This window comes from Lissotriton helveticus, chromosome 7, assembly GCF_964261635.1.
Source record: "Lissotriton helveticus chromosome 7, aLisHel1.1, whole genome shotgun sequence".
Lineage (NCBI taxonomy): Eukaryota > Metazoa > Chordata > Amphibia > Caudata > Salamandridae > Lissotriton > Lissotriton helveticus.
The window spans coordinates 283,339,231-283,360,180 of NC_136068.1; the positions used below are offsets into that span (position 1 = coordinate 283,339,231).

Below are 20,950 nucleotides of genomic sequence, written 5' to 3' on the forward strand. Positions count from 1 at the left end.
CTTAGCGGGGAACCGGGTCCCAGTACTTATGTATGCGGACGATACGCTGATCATCTCGCGTACTCCAAGTGGATTGCAGAAGGCTGTTAATATCTTTGGGGCATTCTGTGAATCATGTGGACTTGAGATTAACACCTCTAAAACAAAACTCATGTCTTTGAATCTACGGAAAAAATTTAAAGGTAAAATTATCCTTAATAACATCCCCCTAGAGGAAGTGGATGCTTTTACCTATCTGGGCATCTCATTGCAGAGTAATATGGGGTGGAAATGCCATACAGACATGGCCACTCTGAAATCCCATCAACTTGCGGGAGCCCTTGCATCAGGGCCGGACTGGCTACCGGGCAGTTGTGTGTGCCTCCGAGCTGGGGGCTAATTTCTCTTTGGTGTGGGATTATTTCGTTGATGGGGACCTGCGTGCGCTTTGAAATAAAGAAAGCAAAACGAATTTCGTTTTGCACACACAGGTCCCCATCAACAAAATCATCCCCCTGCTCGGCAGCACACACAACTGCCCGGTAGCCAGTCCGGCCCTGCCTTGCATCCAAACATAAAACTTCCTTTACTAAGCCCATCACACCTGTCTTGGAGATCTACCAAACAAAAGTATTAAGCGCCACCCTGTACGGATCAGAGCTCTGTGGATTTTCTAACTTAACCCAATTAGCAACATCAGAGAGGAAATTCTTACGAGGGCTGGTTGGCGTTCCACAAAGTACTCCCATAGTCCCGCTGCTGTTTGATTTAGGCAGGCAAAATGTGGTCGATATAGCGAGACTGAGGCCACGTTTGTATTGGAGGCGTATCTGTACCCACCCCTGAATTGGCTCATTATGCAACAGCTTTGAGAGATATAATAAAAGCAGACAGATTCCATGTAATCCACTGGCTTAATGAATTAGGAACACTTCTAAAAGATCTGGATCTTATCCAGCTATGTGAAACCTCTGACATGATAACATTCCCATCAAAAAAGCTTTTGAAAGAAAAATATTGGGTAATGGTCCGTGAGAGAGTCCTTATGGGTAGCACCAGCACCAACCTAACTGGCCGCTTCCTTGATTTTAAATCACGTCCCCACTGTGAGGCATATTGGGATATTATTGAAAGGCCTCAAGACCGTAAATTATATTTCCAATTTAGAGTTGGTACACTTACAGTAAAACCTTTTAGCTCTAAATGGGCATCACAAGGTGATAAATGTCATAACTGTAAATATAAGGTTGAGACCATAGCACATATATTTTTTGAATGCCCTCTCTATTGTGCTCCGCGCCGTAAATGGTTAAAACCCATCTGTTTAAATCTGGGCACACGGAAGTATAAAGATGCCCTAAGAATACTAGAGAATGACTGTTCACCCTGCATAGCTGTAGCAACTGCAACATTTTTAAAATGGGCTTGGATAATACGCACTCGCACTTTTTTGCCTAATGCTGATAGCTAGTAGTTATCTGTGTTTTACATGAAATCTTTTTTTCTTAATAATGTAGTAATTTTTAAATCACTGTTAAATGATTCATTTTTAAACAAGATATTCACATTTTAAAATGACAGATATAAGGTATTTAATAACTTTTTATTATGTGATGTCTATGTACTATTTATAGTGTAATGTATTTTGTGTTGCTTTTATGACAAATCTGTCGAATAAAGCTTTTTGAATTTGTTACAAGGAAATATATTAAACTGTTAACCGCTGGTCTGTTTTTCCCAGAGCACCAACATGGAGCGGAGCCCCGACAAAAGGATATGAAGTACGGTTAGGTATGGATAATACACACATCTTACCATAGTTTAAATAATAATAATACAGTAAATCTTTGGGAATATAAAGTATAAGTACATATATAATATAAGATGATAGGGTCAGTGAACTATGATGAAATTGACATCTTGTAATTATAATAATTACGTTATATATCATATAGAGAAACATTAATACCAATGGATAAAGACATGGAAGTTAGAAATTGGTTGAGTAACTTATAATATAAGAAATATACTAAATAGAATTGATAAGTAAATATAAAATTGGATTAACAGTATTAGAAAGTATTTCATAATATAACATTCGAGCAAAACGATATATTCTAATAAATAGTAATACAATATATTAAAGATGATGTTCAACTATATGAAATTATTTGAAAGTGAAATACATATTCAATTTTCAATATACAGTTGGTAACTAAACAAGAGATATAGCTTAATATAATATAAATTATACTAATACATTAGATCAATGTAAATATAAAGTATAAGTACAGATATAGTATAAAATGGTAAGGTATTGAACTATGTATAAATTGGCATGTTGTATCTATAGTAAATATGGTATATATCCTAGATGGAAACATTACTAGAGTGTATAAATAATACAAGGTAGAAAATGATTAAGTAACTATAATATGATAAAGATCCTAAATAGAATATATATATATATATATATATAGGAATATAAATTGGATTAAATAGTATGATGTAATATTTCATAATATACCATCCGAGTAGGACAATGTATTCTGATATATAGTAAGATGATATACTAAAGACGATATGCAATTATATGAAATCACATGAAGTTGGAATATATGTTCAATTTTCAGTATAAAGCCTATAGTTGGATAATATATACATCTTACTATAATGCTAAATATAATAATACAATAAATGTATGTGATAAGAAGGTATAAGTACATATATAGTATAATATGATAAGGTCATTGAACTATGATGAATTTGACTTATATTGATAATAAATATGTTGTACATCAGGAATGGAATTATTCATTATAGGGTATAAATACATACAAGTAAGAAATTGATTAAATAACTATAAGGTAAGAAATATGTTAAACAGAATTTTGTCATCAGTTTAAATCTGAGAAATCATGGTACTCAGCCTTCATCTGAGGCTGGTTTAAGAGGAGAGAGAGATTTCTCTCTGTGTTGCTCTTGTGTAAAAGCAGAAACCATCTGCAGAGCTGAAGACTGGCCATCTTGGATACGGACAGATGGTTCTAGGTCTCTACCTCTGTGCCTTGGATTGCTAAAGTGATGTCTTCTGTTATCTTCTGTTATCAAGTGATTGTTGTGAAGGGCCCAAGCTCCCATGATTGATATCAATTGGAGCGTTTAGCACATCCATGTCCTGTATTTGCATCTGGTCTAGAAATTGCTGCAAATCTGCTGGATCATAGAAGTATCTAGAATTGCCATTCTTCGTAATACGAAAGCGAGTTGGCTTGAACAGACCATATTTAATGTCCATCTGTCGTAACTGAGGCCGGATGGCAAGGAATGCCTTGCGCCGCTCGTTGGTCTCTTTGGAGCAGTTTGCGGCCATATTGATGACATGACCATTATGTGAGAAGGAACCTTGAGATTTTGCTGCAGTGAGAAAAAGCCTCAAGAAGCAAGCGATGAGTGGTCTCGGCAGAGCTGTTTGATCCTTCCGTGAATGGCCGATGCGATGAGCTTTTTGAATTTCTAATGGAGGATTAAAGGAGATACCAGTTTCTTTTGGACGTATATCACACAGAACTAGTTGAGCATTTTGACCCTCCATCGTTTCTGGAAATCCAAACGAATGTTGTCTTGTCTACTACGATCTTCTAAGTCAACTATTTTGGTGTTTGTTGTGTACTTCGTTAAGAAGACTTTCCACTGTTGTCAGTCTCAAATCTAATTTGTCAGTTTTTAAATGAAATCACACCAGTTCTGCACTAATAGTTTTGGTTTCAGCTGCCAGGGATAATATATTACCATCCATATCCTCTAGTCTTCAACTGCAATGGAGATTTCCTGTAGTATACGAGTCATTGGGTCACGTTGTTGAGAAGCATTGGCGTTCTGAGGAAGTTCCTTTGTAGAGGGAGTAGCCCTTTTTGTTGGCATTTTGCTTGGTTTTTTTAAGAACTTCAGCAAATAGATGCAGTGTAGAGGAGGTATTCCTGTGCTTGCTGTTTGAAATTAGGATCAAACCCCACAACAATATGCATATACGGATTTTAGACCTCCACAGTATTTTTCCAAAATAATGCCCTAACTAGTTAGTTTATATTGTTGAGGATTTTTTTTGTTGAAAATATTATTAGTGAGGATGCAACTTTAGAAGACGTTACTGACAGGAATCAAGACTGATTATTGATTTTAGCCTCAGTACTTTGGAAGCACCTGGTTAAATTAATTAGGAACGCCACAAATGCCAGGCTTAATATGCTGTGCTAGGCGCAATTTCCATGTGAGTACAGGAACTCTTCCAAAAGCTGCACTTGGGAGCAGAGGCACATACAAGAGGAACCCCCAAAGACACCAAGACAAACTGAGAGGTCTAAGTGTCCTTGTATATAAAGACTGGGGGAATCCGAATCACCCAGAATTGAGACAACTGTACATTTTCCTCATAAGACAACCTCGTCCAATGGTCATGGACTGCACAGTAAATGTAACTTCAAACAACAAAATATGTCCTCAAATTATTGTTATTGCACTTTGGAGTTAAACGTGCGTCACTTCTGTTTATACTGCATTACTAGGAGGTTGTCACGTAGTATCAGTGCAGCAGCCTATCATTACTTAGAATAATGTGCCTCATGCGCAATAAATGAAAGCTTAAACAATGAAATACATATATCCAAAATATATGTTCAACTTGTTTTTATTTTATTATGGTAATAACGGTGCCTTATTGCTGTTTAAATCTTATTGCTGTTTAAATCTTATTGCTGTGGAGTTTTCCATTGCTGCAAACACATAAAGGAGGGGACCCCTCTAACGTTACTTTGAGATCAGGGAACAGAGGGGAAAAGAAATAACAACAATAACAAAAGTTCCCACATGACCTATATACTTTGAGTTATCCACATAGTTTACTTGTTACATTTCAGACACAACAATAACATCATAACCACTGAAAATTATTTCTTTAGTCTTTTATTTCTAATTTCTTTACTAATTCATTTTTCATTCTTTAAGTTCATGTTTGTTTGCCTTTTATTTACATTTCTTATAGCGTCTTTTTTTTAAACTTTTTTATATATATATATAAAGATGAACACAAAAGCAAATACAATTAATTTCAAAAAAATATATACAAAAAATATAGCCCCTAGGCTATAAAAACACAGCAATAAAATCTACTCATACCACATCATTCATTCTCACTATTAACAATCACACCATACCAATGCAGTATCTAAATAACTCATGGTATCATAGGGCAAAAACAGAGGAGATTGTTTTGCCTAATGTGAGGCCACCAAGTTGGTAAAGATAGCTTTCACGCCAGGTCGACGCGCGTTTCGGTGGGTTATACACCACCTTCCTCAGGACCTATATAGATACAAGCATTTCTCACACAACCAAAGCCAGGGGATCTGAAATCAGAAAGGGAATATAAGTATTGTTGTGCATATATACATCATCATTTTACAGTCAATATTTACAAGCAAACCGGCTACTGGTGCACACATTTATGAGAGGTAACCAATGCATAAAAAAATGCAAGTGATATACTAGAGTGAAACCTCTACCAACATAAAAGAGAAACAAGACAAAAAACATCAATAAATTGATTAGGTATATGTGACTTAATCTACAACCAAGAATTAACAAGCATTTACAATGCAACGGTTTCGCCTTTGGAAAAGTTTGAGCTATTGGCATTGTAAATGACAACATTTTTATTTATGTGTTGGTTTTGAAAACAGATAAATAAATGGCATTGTCATTTACATTGCCAATAGCTCTAACTTTTCCAAAGACAAAACCGTTGCATTGTAAATGCTTGTTCATCCTGGTTTCCATATATTTTTCCCAAATATCACCTTTCCTGTATATTGATTTCTCTCCGTTTCGCACGCTCTGTCACCCTTTCTCTCCTCTATTTCTCTTTCCACTCTACCTCTCACCATTTTCCCTCTCCGGTTTTCTTTTAATTTCTGCTGCTCTTTTTCTCTACACCTCTATTCTTTTGCCTTCTCTCTTTCTCTGTCTAACATTCACTCACCCAGGTACTCATCCTCTATTTCTTTAAATGCCCCATGTTGTCACTGTCATTCTAACATGCACTATCTGTTCCCCCTCTCAGTTTCACTCATTCTCTCTCTAGCTTTTTCTGTCCCTCTCTCCCAAGAACATATACACGCACATACAATTTCTTGTTCTTTCTCTCTTGTTTCTCTTTCTTTGTCACCCTTTGTCCTTCTTTTGGGTATCATTCTCTCTATTCTGTTGCTCTCTTTTCATAATAACTCACTCTGTCTTTCTCACACTCTTTTCTGCTAGTGCAGAGTTCATTCTGTACTTTGTGCAAAAAACTACCTATCCCTCTGTCTTCCTGTCTATTTATTCCGTGCAGCACTCTCCCCTATCTATCGACCATGCCACATAATTCCACTGAAAAAATCCACTCCACTCCACACAATTCCACAACAATTCCAATCCAACCAACATAATCCCACTCCACACCATATACATCCACCCCTTCCAAAATAAAAAACAGGGGTAAAAGACATTGTCATTTACAACGCCAGTAGCTCTAACTCTTTCGCATGCGAGACCTATTGACATTGCCAATGCTTGTTATCCTTAATGCTGCTTGTTAACTAAGCAGGAGGAAGTTCCAGGGCCAGCGGCCATTGTTAGTGGAAAGGAGGCGATTTTGGTAAAGCACTGAAGAAAGACCTAGTTAGTAGTTTTAGTCAACTATCTCGAGAGGCAGGTCACGGCACATGGTTATTGTGGCAGGGTAGACTGAGGCTAAAGGTGAAGAAAATCACAGTGGCAAAATGTTAATTAACATACAAATAGTGTTCAATCTCCCTTTAATGTTGTACTTTTTTGTGTCAGATGGATTTCAAATGTCATTAGTGAATTATTGACTTCTGATTGAACTGAAAAAGCACTGTCCTTTGGTGTTAAATAGGATAGAGACCGATTGTGCATTTTAGCCCCTTGATTGATCTAAGTGTAACAATTAAGTCTTTATTTCAATCCGGGATTCGTCACTTAACCAAACTGTGTGATCTTTGTCACATCATTTTACTTCACTTCAAAGTGAAGTGTTTCATTTCCTTTACTCTCACATTTGAGAGCACCTTGCAGTATTTCAATCCAGGATGTGGTTGATACGAACCTCTTTTGTATATGTTTTACTAGACCATAATTTTGCTCCACTAGTAAAAACAATCCCATGTAATGGGCAAGTGACAATTGACTTGCATCTTCATGTACTCATGGCGTTGTCGTCACGGCACGAAGGGAGCTATGAATGAAAATAACTTCGGGGCAGATTTATGTTAACTGGCGCATCCCCAGGGATGCGCCAGTTAACATGCGCCACAGTGCGCCACTGCTCCGCCACCCATGGTGTGCCGCATTTATGATGCGGCGCACCATGGTGCAAGGCAGTGAGGATGCGTGACGCATCTCTCGGCGCACGGGTGGCGCATTGCAGGAGTCATGTCGCAAGTGCGACATGACTCCTGCAATGCACAGGAGCCACCTATCCAATGCATGCTGCGTCACCCTTACGCCTGCTTCAAGCAGGCGTAAGGAATTGACATAGAAAGTGACTGAGTGAAATCTCATAGATTTCACTCAGCCACTTTTAGGAGGCGTTCCTGCGCAAGAACGCCCCCCCCTGCGCAGGAACGCCTCCTTATGGCGCAGGGGTTTCCAACGTGACGCATCTCCTAGATGCGTCACGTTGTAAATAGGGCGCATTGTTTGCGCTGCCGTTGCGTCACATTACGTGACGCAATTGCGGCACAAGGAGGCGCAGGAGCCTCATAAATCTGCCCCTTCCCCTCTTAAATGTCACTTGATGCATTGCAGTACTATAATATAATAAGCGTAAACACTTGCAAATGTTAAAAGAAAATGCACAAAAAAATATTCTGATGTATGGCTCATGTTTTGGTTCCTACGGCCAAGCCAGGCTCTGACAGAGATCTCCACTCTCTCGAATAACTTAATTACTTGCTCTGAGCAAGCTGCTCACTTCTGATGGCGCCTGAGTTATTCATAGGGTCAGACTGGGACAGAAAATAGCTATGAGTATCAAAATAAAGGTGGCGTCTCTTAGGAAATCAGATAGATAAAAAAAATTGCCCACATTTGCAAACCGGACAGCTTTGAACCTATAAAGATAGGCTTGTATAGGTGTTAAGTGTTTTGCAAAGTATGGGAGACTGTATGCATTCTATGCTTGCTGCGGGCAATGTCTGTGGCATTATCAGGGAAATCAACAGCAAAAGTCGACGCACTAAACCATAAAAACAAGCTAACAGTCAGAAAATAACCCAAAACACTGATCTGTTAAACCAGCCCTTCTGTCACTGCAAGGCAGCCCTAAAGAAAGCCCCCTGCAATGGTGCGAATTATGGTTTGTTTTCCGCACAATTATAAATTTGCCACCTAAACCATCGTTTGCTGCATATTCTTTAGATTTAAATTAAATGTTTCTAGATTAACCGAATCAAAAAGTTACTAAAAAATGTGACAAAATGTTTTGCTGCACCGTGACAGGCCCTTTGCAACTTTCCAACGAGGTGAAACATTTGCCCAACTGCATTAACGTGTAAAAATGACCAAACAAATGTAGTAGGGTGACACAATTTGATATTACCGCATATTTTCCCTAGACTTGCCCCATAATTTAGTCAACCCTGCGCAAAGTTTGTACTCTCCTGCCACATCACTCAAGTGGCCCTGCCTGTAGGCTATTTCTATTCTAGGTGTAGGTGCCCACAGGAAGGCTAGAGCATCGTCAGAGGGGGGGGGGGGCTTTTTTGTTGTAGATTTATATAGCGCAAACTCGACCCAAAGGTATTGGAGCGCTTTATAGGAGCACCAGATACGTTACACAACTACACGTTAAATTTTGGTAGGCGCGGGGGGATTAAGTGATTTTACAGAGAGCAAAGGCTCTCGCAAACCTGGTCCCCCAGCTTCAAAAGTCGGCCGCCCTAGACACACACATATCAAAAGGTCCTCACCTGACGAAAACCGTAGCAGAGGAGAGCCCTTTGAGTCCAATGGGTGTGGCGCGCCTGATATTGACCTTTTACCTTTTGTCACAATAGCGCCTCGTTGGAACAAGCGCTTCTCTGTGCGCACCAAAGCTTGGCGCACACGGCCCCAGAGACAAACTCTATTTATAATCCAGCACAGAGCACCCCACTCATGGACATTGATACACTTGATGCCCGAGTGGGCGTCAGATCTGTTACTAGGAAAAGGGGCGATAATTAGCTCCTGCTGTGTCTTGCAGCCGTCAGTGAATAGCGCTAACTGAGAAAACAGGAACATTAGTTAAGGACCAATAAGGCAGTTGGGAATAGATAAAAAGTCAAATAAATGGAGAGGCACTTATGGCGTATGGGGGCGTGTGTTTGTTCCAAATAGTATGGGCTGCACGAGGGAGAGAGGCTCACTCCGGCGTCAGCAAATCCCTTAGGCACGCAAGGTTATTCAGCAAATCAATGGTGCCTTGTGGAGATAGGTTAAGTGGGCAAATGTGGCTGGGAGTGGGCGCTCTACATTACAAGGGAGGAACAATGCTGCAGAAATCTCACATGTACAGCAGCGCATAAATCATCCTGAATGCGAAGAGCGGAGCTACCTTCCGGCTTCTCTGGTGGACGCGCTGAGTATGAGGGGCTGAGGCAGTGTGTTCTGTCAAAACCGGCTGCCGGAGAGCTTGTGCAGTGATTCAATGAGCCTCGGGGTATTTCCGATTAGCTACAGCTGATTAGCTAAGGCTGGGCCATATTAACCCATTCAGAGCCTCGCGGAGTCAAGTGAATTCAAGGGCCGTAGAGAAGGCATGAATCATAACAAGCATTGGCCGCGCGGACGAAAAAGTAAAGCCATGCAGCCGCGAAATGAAACAAGTCAGGTCCTGGGCCGCGCTGTGATTGGCTGACGTCACGGGGGTGTCCCGGGCGGCAGCCAATCACAGCGCGGCCCAGGAATGACGTCACGGGGGTGTCCCGGGCCGACAGCCAATCGCAGCGCGGCCCGGGACAAAGGGGCGGGGCTTAAAAAAAGCACCAGAAACGCCCCCGAATCGCGTTTTCGAGAGAAAGCGCGATTGACAGCCTCTGCCTCCCAATGGCTAGCCTCCATTTATGGAGCTAGCCAATGAGAGGCAGAGGCGGTCCGAACCTCACTACTAAAAACAAAAGATTTCGATTGGGAGGGGCTTCGCCCCTCGCCAAAGTCGAAACCTAAAAAGGAGACACAAGTCCAAAGATTCCCAACCAGTGCATTCTATTTACATCAGGCTACTGAGTACGCTGATAGAACTACTCACTTATCCTCTATATTCAATGTGTCCACTAATTTCCCCACGAATTATCCAATGGTACTGGAAGTTACAGAAGCACGAGTTTCGCCAAAAGAGAGTTCTTTTTCCTAGGATAAAGGGGCGTAAATCTATCAAGTAACGATGTCAGACTAAAAGGCCTAATAGCTCCTGAGATATACCAAAAACCCACCTTCTCTATTTAGGGGTGCGTCAGGAATTCTTTTTTTTGTAAGTTGTCCTATTGAGGCGTAGGGTTCCTTCTCATTGCTGGTGATATAATGTGTGTCACTCTTCTTAATCCTATAGGAGAGAGCACATCATCCAAGGACAGGCATTGGTATTTACACCGGTCATTGTGTAATTACATTATACTGATACAAGAAGCTGCCCATACTAACCTTTAAAAGACGTATTAATCAAATTATTTTAGTGAACAATCATCCCTCCTTGTGTCCACCAATCTTGATGTTTCCTGAACGTCATCACAGCAGCCTGCAAAGTAAGGAGACCCACACAGTCACCACGTCTTTAACTCATAATAAAGACTCGTCGATCATCACGGAAAGCGGAATGATCTTACTCTCTCTACTTAATACTAAGGTGTTGCAAACGAGGTTTCTATACAAAGCACCATTCAAAAGTATGCTCCTCTCTGTCTTTAACAAGTTCCGGTGCCCACTGTTTCTAAGGACAAGAGTATGTATCCACGGGTCGGCCCACAACATGGAGCGCTTTTTATAAGGTCCGTTTAAACTAGCAGTAACTTAACACCCACATTTTCTACAAGCATGCGGACATATCCAATGCCCAAGTCCAAACATCCGGGTCCGTATAATCGGATCCGTGTAGATGTATAACTATACAGTTGGGTACACGTTTTCCATTGCTGCAGCCTGTGCTTATTGATATTAAGGTGCCCCAGAGCTCTGCCCGTAATTCTAGTCAGACAGTGAAGGCGAGCCCACATGGGCGTAGGCAGTGAGAGGAACCTTGGCCTCTGCGCATGCGAGGACCGAGCATTCCTGAAGACGTGAAGGCCAGCTAACGCAGAGCTCACCTGAAGAAGCTATGACGAGGAAAGGAGTCATGTGAGACACCGCACAGCCTCGGGACCCACACGAAACGTTTCTTCAAGTTTCGTCGAGGCAGTAGCGAGTAAAGTTGCAGCCCTTTTACTGCAGGTATGTGCGTCGCTTTTGTCAGAGGCTCCTCTCCGGGCAGAGCCAGCGACTTAGGCAGCCATTTTCTCCGGTGGCCAGACCACGCGAATGCAGAGATTGGGGTCGTCTGTACTCTATCCCTGCACTTACAGTCATTTGGGTGGATTCCTCAAGTGATTTCTTCCTCAATAATATCAGCCATTATTTTCTGTGAATCATTCGGATTGGCCATTAGTACATCATCACAATACAAAGGGAAGGTGGCTTTGCATAGTAGATCAGGCTTTCCTTAACAGAAATTCATATGACTGAAACACAGATGCAAAAATTTTCTCTGTCATTTCTGATCTGGGCTAGAGAAAGCTTTAGATATATCTCCAGAATTATGCACTCAACACTTCAATAAAAATACACTTTATTACTAAAAACATACAGGATTTCCTTTAGTGTGCTTGTTAAAATGTCATTGAAATTTTGCAATTGCCCACTGTAGCAATCATGAAAGTTTGGCGTTTTCTATATATGTTTGTTTTTGGGTGTAATTATTAAATAACCCCCGCCATTGGTCGTATGGACCTCTGTTCATCAACAAGGACAAGTGAAAAGGAAGAATCATCTACATCAAAACCATATCAACAACAAAATCATTAAGGACTTTAGGGCAGTCAATAAAGAACGTTTGTGTGGGTTAAAGAGTTTTAATAGTAATTTTTTTGTTTGATTATTTATTCAATAAGAATTAGTCTTTTAGGCATCATGATTAGATATTAATATAATCCAGCAAACAATAGTTTAACATAAGGAAAAATACAATATTGGTAAGTATAACTGTTAAAATAGAAATAATAAAACAAGCGTGTTCCAGAAAGGAAGTTCTCTGATCTAAATTAAATTGGAATGAAGTAGAATAAGGTGTCAGTTCCGAAAACCAATAAATAGCTTAGACCAAAGAATGTATGAATAAGCATAAAGATAGAAAGTATTCTCAGTTATAAATCAGCAGACATCTAATAAAGCGGGGAATCATTTCAAAAGTATTCTCTCATGAAGAGAGATATGGTCTTGAGAAACCCTGGGATGCATCTCAGAAATGTGAGTGTGAGAAGCGTCTCCTACTCTAAGAAAACAGACTAATGTAAACACAATGAATTACAAATTGCAACAGGTATCACATTCTTCGTTCACAACATCCAATAAGATTCCAGTATACTCCTGGAAGTAGGTAAACTCCCCAGTTTCTCATGTCTTCACAATGAGCTTTGGACACAAGTCCTTGAAAAGATACTTTCTCCACATTTTGCAGTTCCAACAGTTCTTCTCATGAATCATCCTTCCTGTTGTCTCCTCTCGTTGTAGTGAGAACCTCACTATCAATTGTCTAATGCATAACAAAGGCCAATTTACCAACTAAAAAAACTGAAAATAAAGATCTCATGCAATACAACAGCTAAATATTAAAAATAGGCCTGTCGAGGTTAATATATAAATCCCTGAAACACGACATTGACAGCTAAGCTAACATAATTCAACATATTATGTTTCTTCACTTATATGCTTATAACGCCTAAGTATGACTACTACTAGAAAGTGGGTTGACTGGGGAGTCCTGGTCAAGTAGTAACCAAAAAAGTCAGGGTAAGGCACAAGCAAAACCTATATTAAGCTGTGCTCAAACCCCTAGATGGTATTCCGGAGGGAACTTAAAACTTTTTTGTTCCCAAAGTCTTAATTGCTGCCTGTCCAGGGCTACTGTTTGAATGATGCTTAGACCATGTACAGCGCGGGGACACACTGGTAAGTGTAACCAGGCGCTTTATAAGCTCAGTATTATTATTTTTGGCATAGAGCAGATAGGTTTAACTTAGAGGCGATTTGTGAACTATCTGTTCAACACTTCAAACAATAAAACTGTGAAAACACCACAGAAAAAAGATCCCACACCAGGTTAGAAACATAGAGCTCAATTTAATAAATAAAAACTAAACCAAAGCGACATCAATCTAATCAGTAGAACCAGAGTTATGAATTTTTAAATACTAAACTGTAAATTAATGCCTAAAAGCATAAAGCGCCAACCGGGATTTCTGGTTGAACTGGACTGCATCAAAGACAAAAGTTCAGGCCAAACGAGATGGAATGTCAGCTGGTTACAGATCCAGTTCTTTTTCCCCAGGCAAAAAGACTGCAGGGCAGCAGTTCCATTAGAGCAGCAGTCCAGCCGAGTAGCAGTCCTTTTTTCTGGCAGAGTATCCCCAGGCCTAGAAAGGTACTGAACAGTTGGTGTCTGAGACCCTTCTTTTAGACAAAAGTGTTGTCTTTGAAGTGGGGAGAAGCTTCTACTTTGCATCCTGCCCTAGGACTGTGCCGGGCCTACTCTGGGGTGAAATATATGTATTAAAATGGAAATTTTGCACCTGGCAAAAGGTTTATTTAAAAAAATGTAGGTGCAAGACACACTGTCTAGACCGGACCGAGAGAACAGCTGTAATGAATCTTATTCAAACTAATTGCACAAATTGTTGCAAGAAGATTCAGCTTCTTCAATATAAAGAACCACCAATACAAGTAGTCATTGGTTTCTCAACGATGTTAATATTCCATTCCTCACTGATAATTATTTTTCCATTTATTGCACATTTTAGTTGTGTTGGATCTAGTCATTACTTCATGACTTTCATAATACATAAATCGATGATTCATGAGATACAAATGACGTGACATCATATTTGTTAACATAGATACATGATTAACGGTGATTGATGATTGTTGGACCGATGCATTTCAGGATGTCCTGTCCCTTCCTCAGGGGCCACTGCTCCGATTTTGTCCATTTTTAATAGAGCCCACTCAACCGCCTCGATTCCTTCTTTCAGAGGGATGGACGTGTATAGAGAGGTCACATCAATGGTACATAGTACCCATTGTTGACTATTGGTGGTATCTAAAGTGTGAAGTTGGTTCAGAAAGTCATATGACACCGAGTAGCACGCAAAAGACAGAGTAATATTTATTCTACCAAACGATCAGTTTGAGAACTATTTAAACAGGTGTGCTAGTGACTATTCCCTTGTTTACTATAAAGGTTTATTTTGCCAGGTCGAAATGGCAGTTTAAAACTGCACACACAGGCTCTGCAATGGCAGTCCTGAGATATATTTAAAAGGCTACTTAACCAGGGGGAACTATCAGTACTGAAGGCCAACTAGTAGCATTTAATTTAGAGGCCCTGGGATCATGCAGTAACACTTTACTAGGGACTCACCCCTATGGTTGACAGGTATAACAACTACCTACCAAAAGATTGCTGTTTAATATATGTGCGCTATTCAACATAGACGTTTGCACTTTTAATTGTAATATTTTTTGTATGCAAAATTAAGAAATTCACTGCAGCAACCCCCATCAGCCCATTAAAGACCCATTGGGTGTTTGGAGTGGCAGTCTTAGTCTACTGCATCTAGCTCTCTTACGTCACCTTGTGCATCAGGAAATGGCAAGTAGAGTCCAAATCATGATTTTGGCAGTTATCACTATGGTGCACTACACACCAGTAGCCACAGTTCCTCAAGCTGTTCCATGAGGTACATACAGCAAAGCTAAGGATAGCAGCGCAGCCCCCACATGCAAGTTTGAAACAGATTTTATTTTTTTATTTTTTTTATTAGCGTCTTACTTTCTTATGAAAGGGCTTCAGCCCAAGCTAAAATGGCCACCGATGTCTCGCAATAGTAAGAGACACACTTTAATTAACTGGTAAATAAATACAAAACTACATCTAGCTGGAGATTTATTTTGATCAGCGGACTTTGCCCCTACTTAGATGGCCACCTTCATTTTGTTAATGAGAGACCCACTCCCTACAACTCACTGCCGCAATGTTGCATGTGCATTCATTTTAGATTTTTGTTTTTCCTCATACAGCAAAGTCTTTTTAAATCCGACCCTCAACTGACCATGACATCTGTACTTCTCTAAGAATATAGTGATGCCACAAACAAATGCCAAACTTACAGCAAGGCTTATACAAAATGAAATTCATGCTCCCTTGAAAATCTATGATGCCGCAAGAGGGCCCCAGAGTGGGAGTGTAGCTTGGAACGCCAGGCTTTTAGTGGTAAAGGCCATCTGCCACTGCATCCCCATCTTCACACATTTGTATTTGAACACAACAGAAATGCATCACAGCAATCAGAAGACTGAGGAGTAGGAACTTCGGACCTTTGTTCTCTGCAGGACATCCAAAAAATTCTAAACTGAAATTGAGTCAGCCATGCCTAAGATTTGAACTTTAAATCTCACATGAAAAATCATTAGCATATCGCCTACAACTTACCTCCTCTGAGTTGGTATGTTTAAGGGTAGGGCCAAATTATGCAGCAGGGTTGTCTGAATTACGCGGCTAGAAAAAGGAAATTATAATCCGGCACATTTTGTGATTGCATTAATTCATTATTTAGCATTTTTACACAAGGTAACACTGCCTGAGCAAAAATGCAACCTTGTTATTACCATTTTAACACCCACAAACACCAAGAAGCAGTTTAAAGATGGCCAATCAACTATTGCAAAGTGGCTTTCCACTATGCGGTATCACTTGTCACTACGCTTTTAGTAACCTTTAATCCATTTGAGCTTTTTGTTAAAAAATGCAGATTATACAGCAGATGATGTATTAGGTGGCAAACACTACTAATCCATAATGATGTGAAAAACACAACAGACACTGTTTCATGACACAAGCGATACACTTGTTTGATGGGCTCAATATGACATTTTCTTTTCTGTTGTGACCTCAATGTGGTGACACTATCGTGATTCCATAATTCACCACCCTGACACCTTCCTCGACCTTCAGTGCAAACTGACAGTCATACCACAAACTGTGTCTACACAGTTTGTTTCAATGTGGGAAGATGTTACCTGCAATTACAAATATTCCTTCATTTATTTACGTGTTTCTGTCTGGTGGGACAATATTCCTGGAAGATACTGCTATGCCAAATTGTAAGTGGGCCAATAACTTCCTTATTTGCATTTCCCATATTTTCTGGCCCAATTAGACTGGGTGAAGATCCACACCTTATAAAACTGCATGGAGTCTAGGCAGGGATTGTGAGCATATGCACAACTTGCTCCACCTGACCCTTTCCGTCACCATGGGGAGTAGGCAATGATCCCCAAAGGCAATGAACGACCTTCCCCCTCCAAGACACCCTTCTGACCCTCTCCTATCTGACCCAAACCCCTAAGACCCTCATTCAGATGTAGCATCTGCTCAAAGAAAGTACTAAATGGGATAAGATGTGTCCCCAGAATCGGGAAAACCCAGTAGAAAAGGAACATGCTTAATGGTCGAATGTTGACATGGAGATTTCAGCCAAAATCAGTCAACCCGGCCAACTTTAATCTCCCATCATAAATGTACCATCTTATATGGAGCGCCTTAAAGACCTTACAGTCTGTCTCAACGTTTTTTGCCTGGCTTCTTTGACATACAGTGACTAGCCTTGTTTTAAATATTTAGCTGGGGTGTGTTGGGGTGCCACTCTCGAATATGCTTAGTACTTGCAGTATTTCAAAAGAGAGCAGGGTAGAAACCCTTCTGTTAACATAGTTGTGTCTCCAGAGGAACAGAGTTTGAACTTAATCCTTTTTATGTATGGGGCATCTGAACTCCACAATAAAGTTTCTAAACGTGAAGCAATACCAGGTAAAGATTTTCCACTCATAAGTGACAGCATGTTACCTGTTTATGCCAAGGGCTCAGTCCTGCCTGTAAACAACATTGCAACATACAAAAAACGTTTTCCTTCCAAAGTACAGACATTACAGCAAAGGACACATTTACCTAAAATAGTCCATACCCAGGAGTTTGACAATTTTTGCTTTATTTATTTTCATAATAAATTCAGGCGAGCACATGCGGAACAAAAAGACAAGACCTTCGGAAATGCTTTTATAGTTTATAAATATATTGTCCTCGTGTATGTTTTTACTCTTCAAATGCAGTGTCTGCAAACAATTAAAAAACACGGAATAATCTATATCAATAACGTTTGTATATATATTTTTTAAACTCTGTCTCATGTGTTTTGGAACATACATAAGATGCTGGTATTACAAAAGTTAGGCCTTCGGTGCTGGCAATTACAAAAACAACACTTTTTGAAAAGTATACAGATAATTTAAAAGAACAATTTTTTTCCTCTTGATGATACTTATGTAAGATAAAATCACATCAATATCATGATTATCATTAAGAATGTAATGTACAGTGTGGACAAAACCATGGGCATCTTTCACTGGAAGAGTTGTTGAGTGTTTAGAATGATAGGGTGTTGTAAACCCTTGAGACTTAAAGAGTTCAAGCTGTGGTGTGGCTACACACCCTGAAAGCAGTAACATTTGACAGTCACACTATTTAACGTTGTGCTAAACATGCATTCTATTCACAAAACAGTGCACTGGCACTTTACCACTATTGATGAAATACCACTTTTGTCTACAGAACACATTTGTTTATTTGCTACTGATTGATTGAAGGACTGTAAGTATGGTCTAAAAATCGAGCACTGGAAAATAAACATTTATTTTTAAGTAACAATTCCAACCATATGATAACTGAATGGGCGCACCTATAATTGTTTGCATCATATTCTTTCCAGTAGCATCAAGTCTTGATACAAACTCACCAGTGATCCAGAAAGCGTAGGTTCCTGGTGCAGGTATTTTAAGTAAAAGTATTTTTATTGCTACGCAAGAATGCAACATGAATAAATTATATATTTATATGTTTATTTTGCTACAAAAATTCATAGGCTTTATTTAGGAAAAAATCTGTAAGGTTTTATACTGTTTTCAGGAAAGGCAATTAAAGATATGTGCCCTTGCCTTGCATTGTAACAAGTGTTTTCCGAGATTACCTGAATGGAGCTTTGAAAAAGCAAAGAGGTATCGATTATTTAATGGTAATTGCGTGAGGCGAATAACTCAGTATGTTATATTATAAAAACCTATGTTTTATATTTTTTGCATAATTTTCTAGACAATTCACACCCTTAGTCATAAAGAAACCATATATTTCTTTCAAGAAGGCTGGAGAAAGTTGGTGTGTAAAGGGAGAGTTTAGTTACAACATTTTGAATGACCAATTCAGCCAAGGAAGCATGAGTAAATGTACAAGGCACATTTACACTATATGCAGGCCGATTATCGGCCTTCTGGGGGAGAATTCCCCTAACTAAAATAAGAGGATCAGGAGTTCTCCTTAAAATCTACAACTGCTTCAGATTTCCAGAAGCACTTCTGTGGATATCATGCAAAGAAAGAATTAATTTCAATGGTAGGATTAAAAATACAATAGCGGATATCCAACTTTGTTAGCATAAGCACTAATGAGACAAACACATCGCCTAGGAGAGTGCCTCTTACAATCATTTTCAACTTCATATTTTTTACCTGGATGGATTAGTGGCACCGCCCTGTGCCTGCTGGGTGAATTACATGCATACCTTTATTTTAGGTGCATGTGATATTAATACAATGCACACCAGAGGGGTTTTCATTGTGAATGCTTCTTTTAAAAGCACTTTTTGAATCTGACTCAAGGACTCCATTGTTTTTGTAGCTTTTAGTTTACCATGGTAAATGGTTTGTATTTGGCACAGCCTCCTAAAGGGATGCCTTTTAATGCTGTAACTATTAAAACACTTAACCTTATCATAATTATTCTTAGAAATTGAGGATTATAATACTAACTTAAATAGATAATATTGAGTGCAATGTACTAAACTGAATGTTTGTCCGTCATGGTCTTGAAATGTATTAATAATTTCAGGTAGTTGGAGTATACGTTTCTTTCTCTTCTCTTTGATTTCTAAGGTGAAGTAGGCTGGTTAATGTGAAAAGAAGAAACATCTCAATACACTTTCTTTTTAGGATGACAAGCAATTGATATTTGTTAATGGATAACTAGCTATAACTCATACAAAATAAAAATACAATTTGATACTAAAAACATATACAAGCATAACAACTCTGCGTTAAAAAAGCATTTAAAACAGTTAAAAACTAGAAAACAAATCGATCAACAAATGTCTATGTACCAGGTTCTTATATAAGCTCAGTGATTGGTCTTTCCATACCTTTAAATGGAAATCTGACATAGCACACCTCACAACGGAATCACGAATAGAATGCAGCAACATTATAAACATGAAACATTAGCTATTATGAACACGTTCTCTACTTTGGAAGAGTTAGTCATTAATCATGTCATTTTATGAAGTAAACACAATTCTGTTCTCACTGCAAAATACATAAAATGTAATAGACAGGCTGCAGGGGGAGCATAAGCTACATTCTTATAGTCACATAATGGGACACTTGGCAATGGTAAATTATTTTGCACTTATCACCTTAATATCCTGGAACCCCTTAATGTCTGAAAACCTTTTTGAAGTGAAAACTACTAGCAGTTTTCGATTGCCTTTTCGAGAAGGGGTGATCTTAAACTTGATACTGGTGGTCTCCTTGGGATCCAGGGCCGGCAGCCTAGAAAAAAAAGGAGAGTACAGGAATCACTGTAATTTAAGCCACCTTTGGGTGTTAATTTTACATCTGAGAAAAGAAGAATTAAAAAGACAGTTGAAGTCAGAGCAAACAAAGCAAGGTGGTAAATGATGGAGAACAAGAACTCTCCTGTCAGAGACATTTATAGTATGACTTAGATAAAATAGTTACAAATATAAGAACGTGTAGGGGGAAGCACATGTGCATTGAAGAAAGAGGGAAGGAAGAAAAGCTAAACGGAGTACAACAATAGAATATAAAATAAATATAAACAGTGTTCAAGTACAATGTGACATAGAGAAAGGCTTACTGTCAGACTAGAACAAAAGAAGGGTCAGCCTCTCTTGGGCTCATATTTTTGTATGGGAAGACCACACCTTAAAAATATTGATGCCCCAAATTCAGTAGTTACAGACTGTGGAACTACCACGCCAGTCTGTGTTCCACACATCAGAATAGACGTTACAACAATAATACTGTGTGTGAGCAGCTGGTCTGATCTTGGAATGTTGTAGATTTTGCGTCCATGTTTTTATTTAGATTTCTCCGGCAAGAATTGTGCAGAGAAAAACCTGAGATGCCCATCTTAGAATTCCGGTTCAGATGAAAAAAACAGTCTGAAACAAGAATAGACTTAGAGGAAAGTGACCATTTTTAAAGATTCATCTGACCTAAGATTGTCAACGGGATATGGTGCCAGAGCTAAAATCATCTTCAATTATTTTGTTTACAGTGGCACAAAGTGATGTCAAAGCAAGTATCTGATCACTCCTATGGGAAGCAAGTATCCACAAATAGAGAATCTTTCACTGAATGTTGTAATGTTGAAGTGTTAATTTAGGCATTGAACAATGAAGCCTTGTTTTTGGAATAATTTGAATAACTAATTTCACACTCA

The 20,950-nt window shown here is 39.2% G+C and overlaps 1 protein-coding gene across 2 annotated transcripts in view; it reads right to left on the reverse strand.

Moving 5' to 3' along the window:
• Positions 1-17,352: 17,352 nt before the first annotated feature.
• LOC144768425 (protein-glutamine gamma-glutamyltransferase 6-like) overlaps positions 17,353-20,950 on the reverse strand; it is a 398,170-nt gene continuing 394,572 nt past the window's right edge. For both annotated transcript variants that reach the window (XM_078652071.1, XM_078652072.1), the window contains exon 13: positions 17,353-20,034. In XM_078652071.1, the coding sequence (XP_078508197.1) occupies positions 19,881-20,034 (154 nt within the window). In that variant the 3' untranslated portion in view covers positions 17,353-19,880. The remainder of the gene's footprint in view (positions 20,035-20,950) is intronic.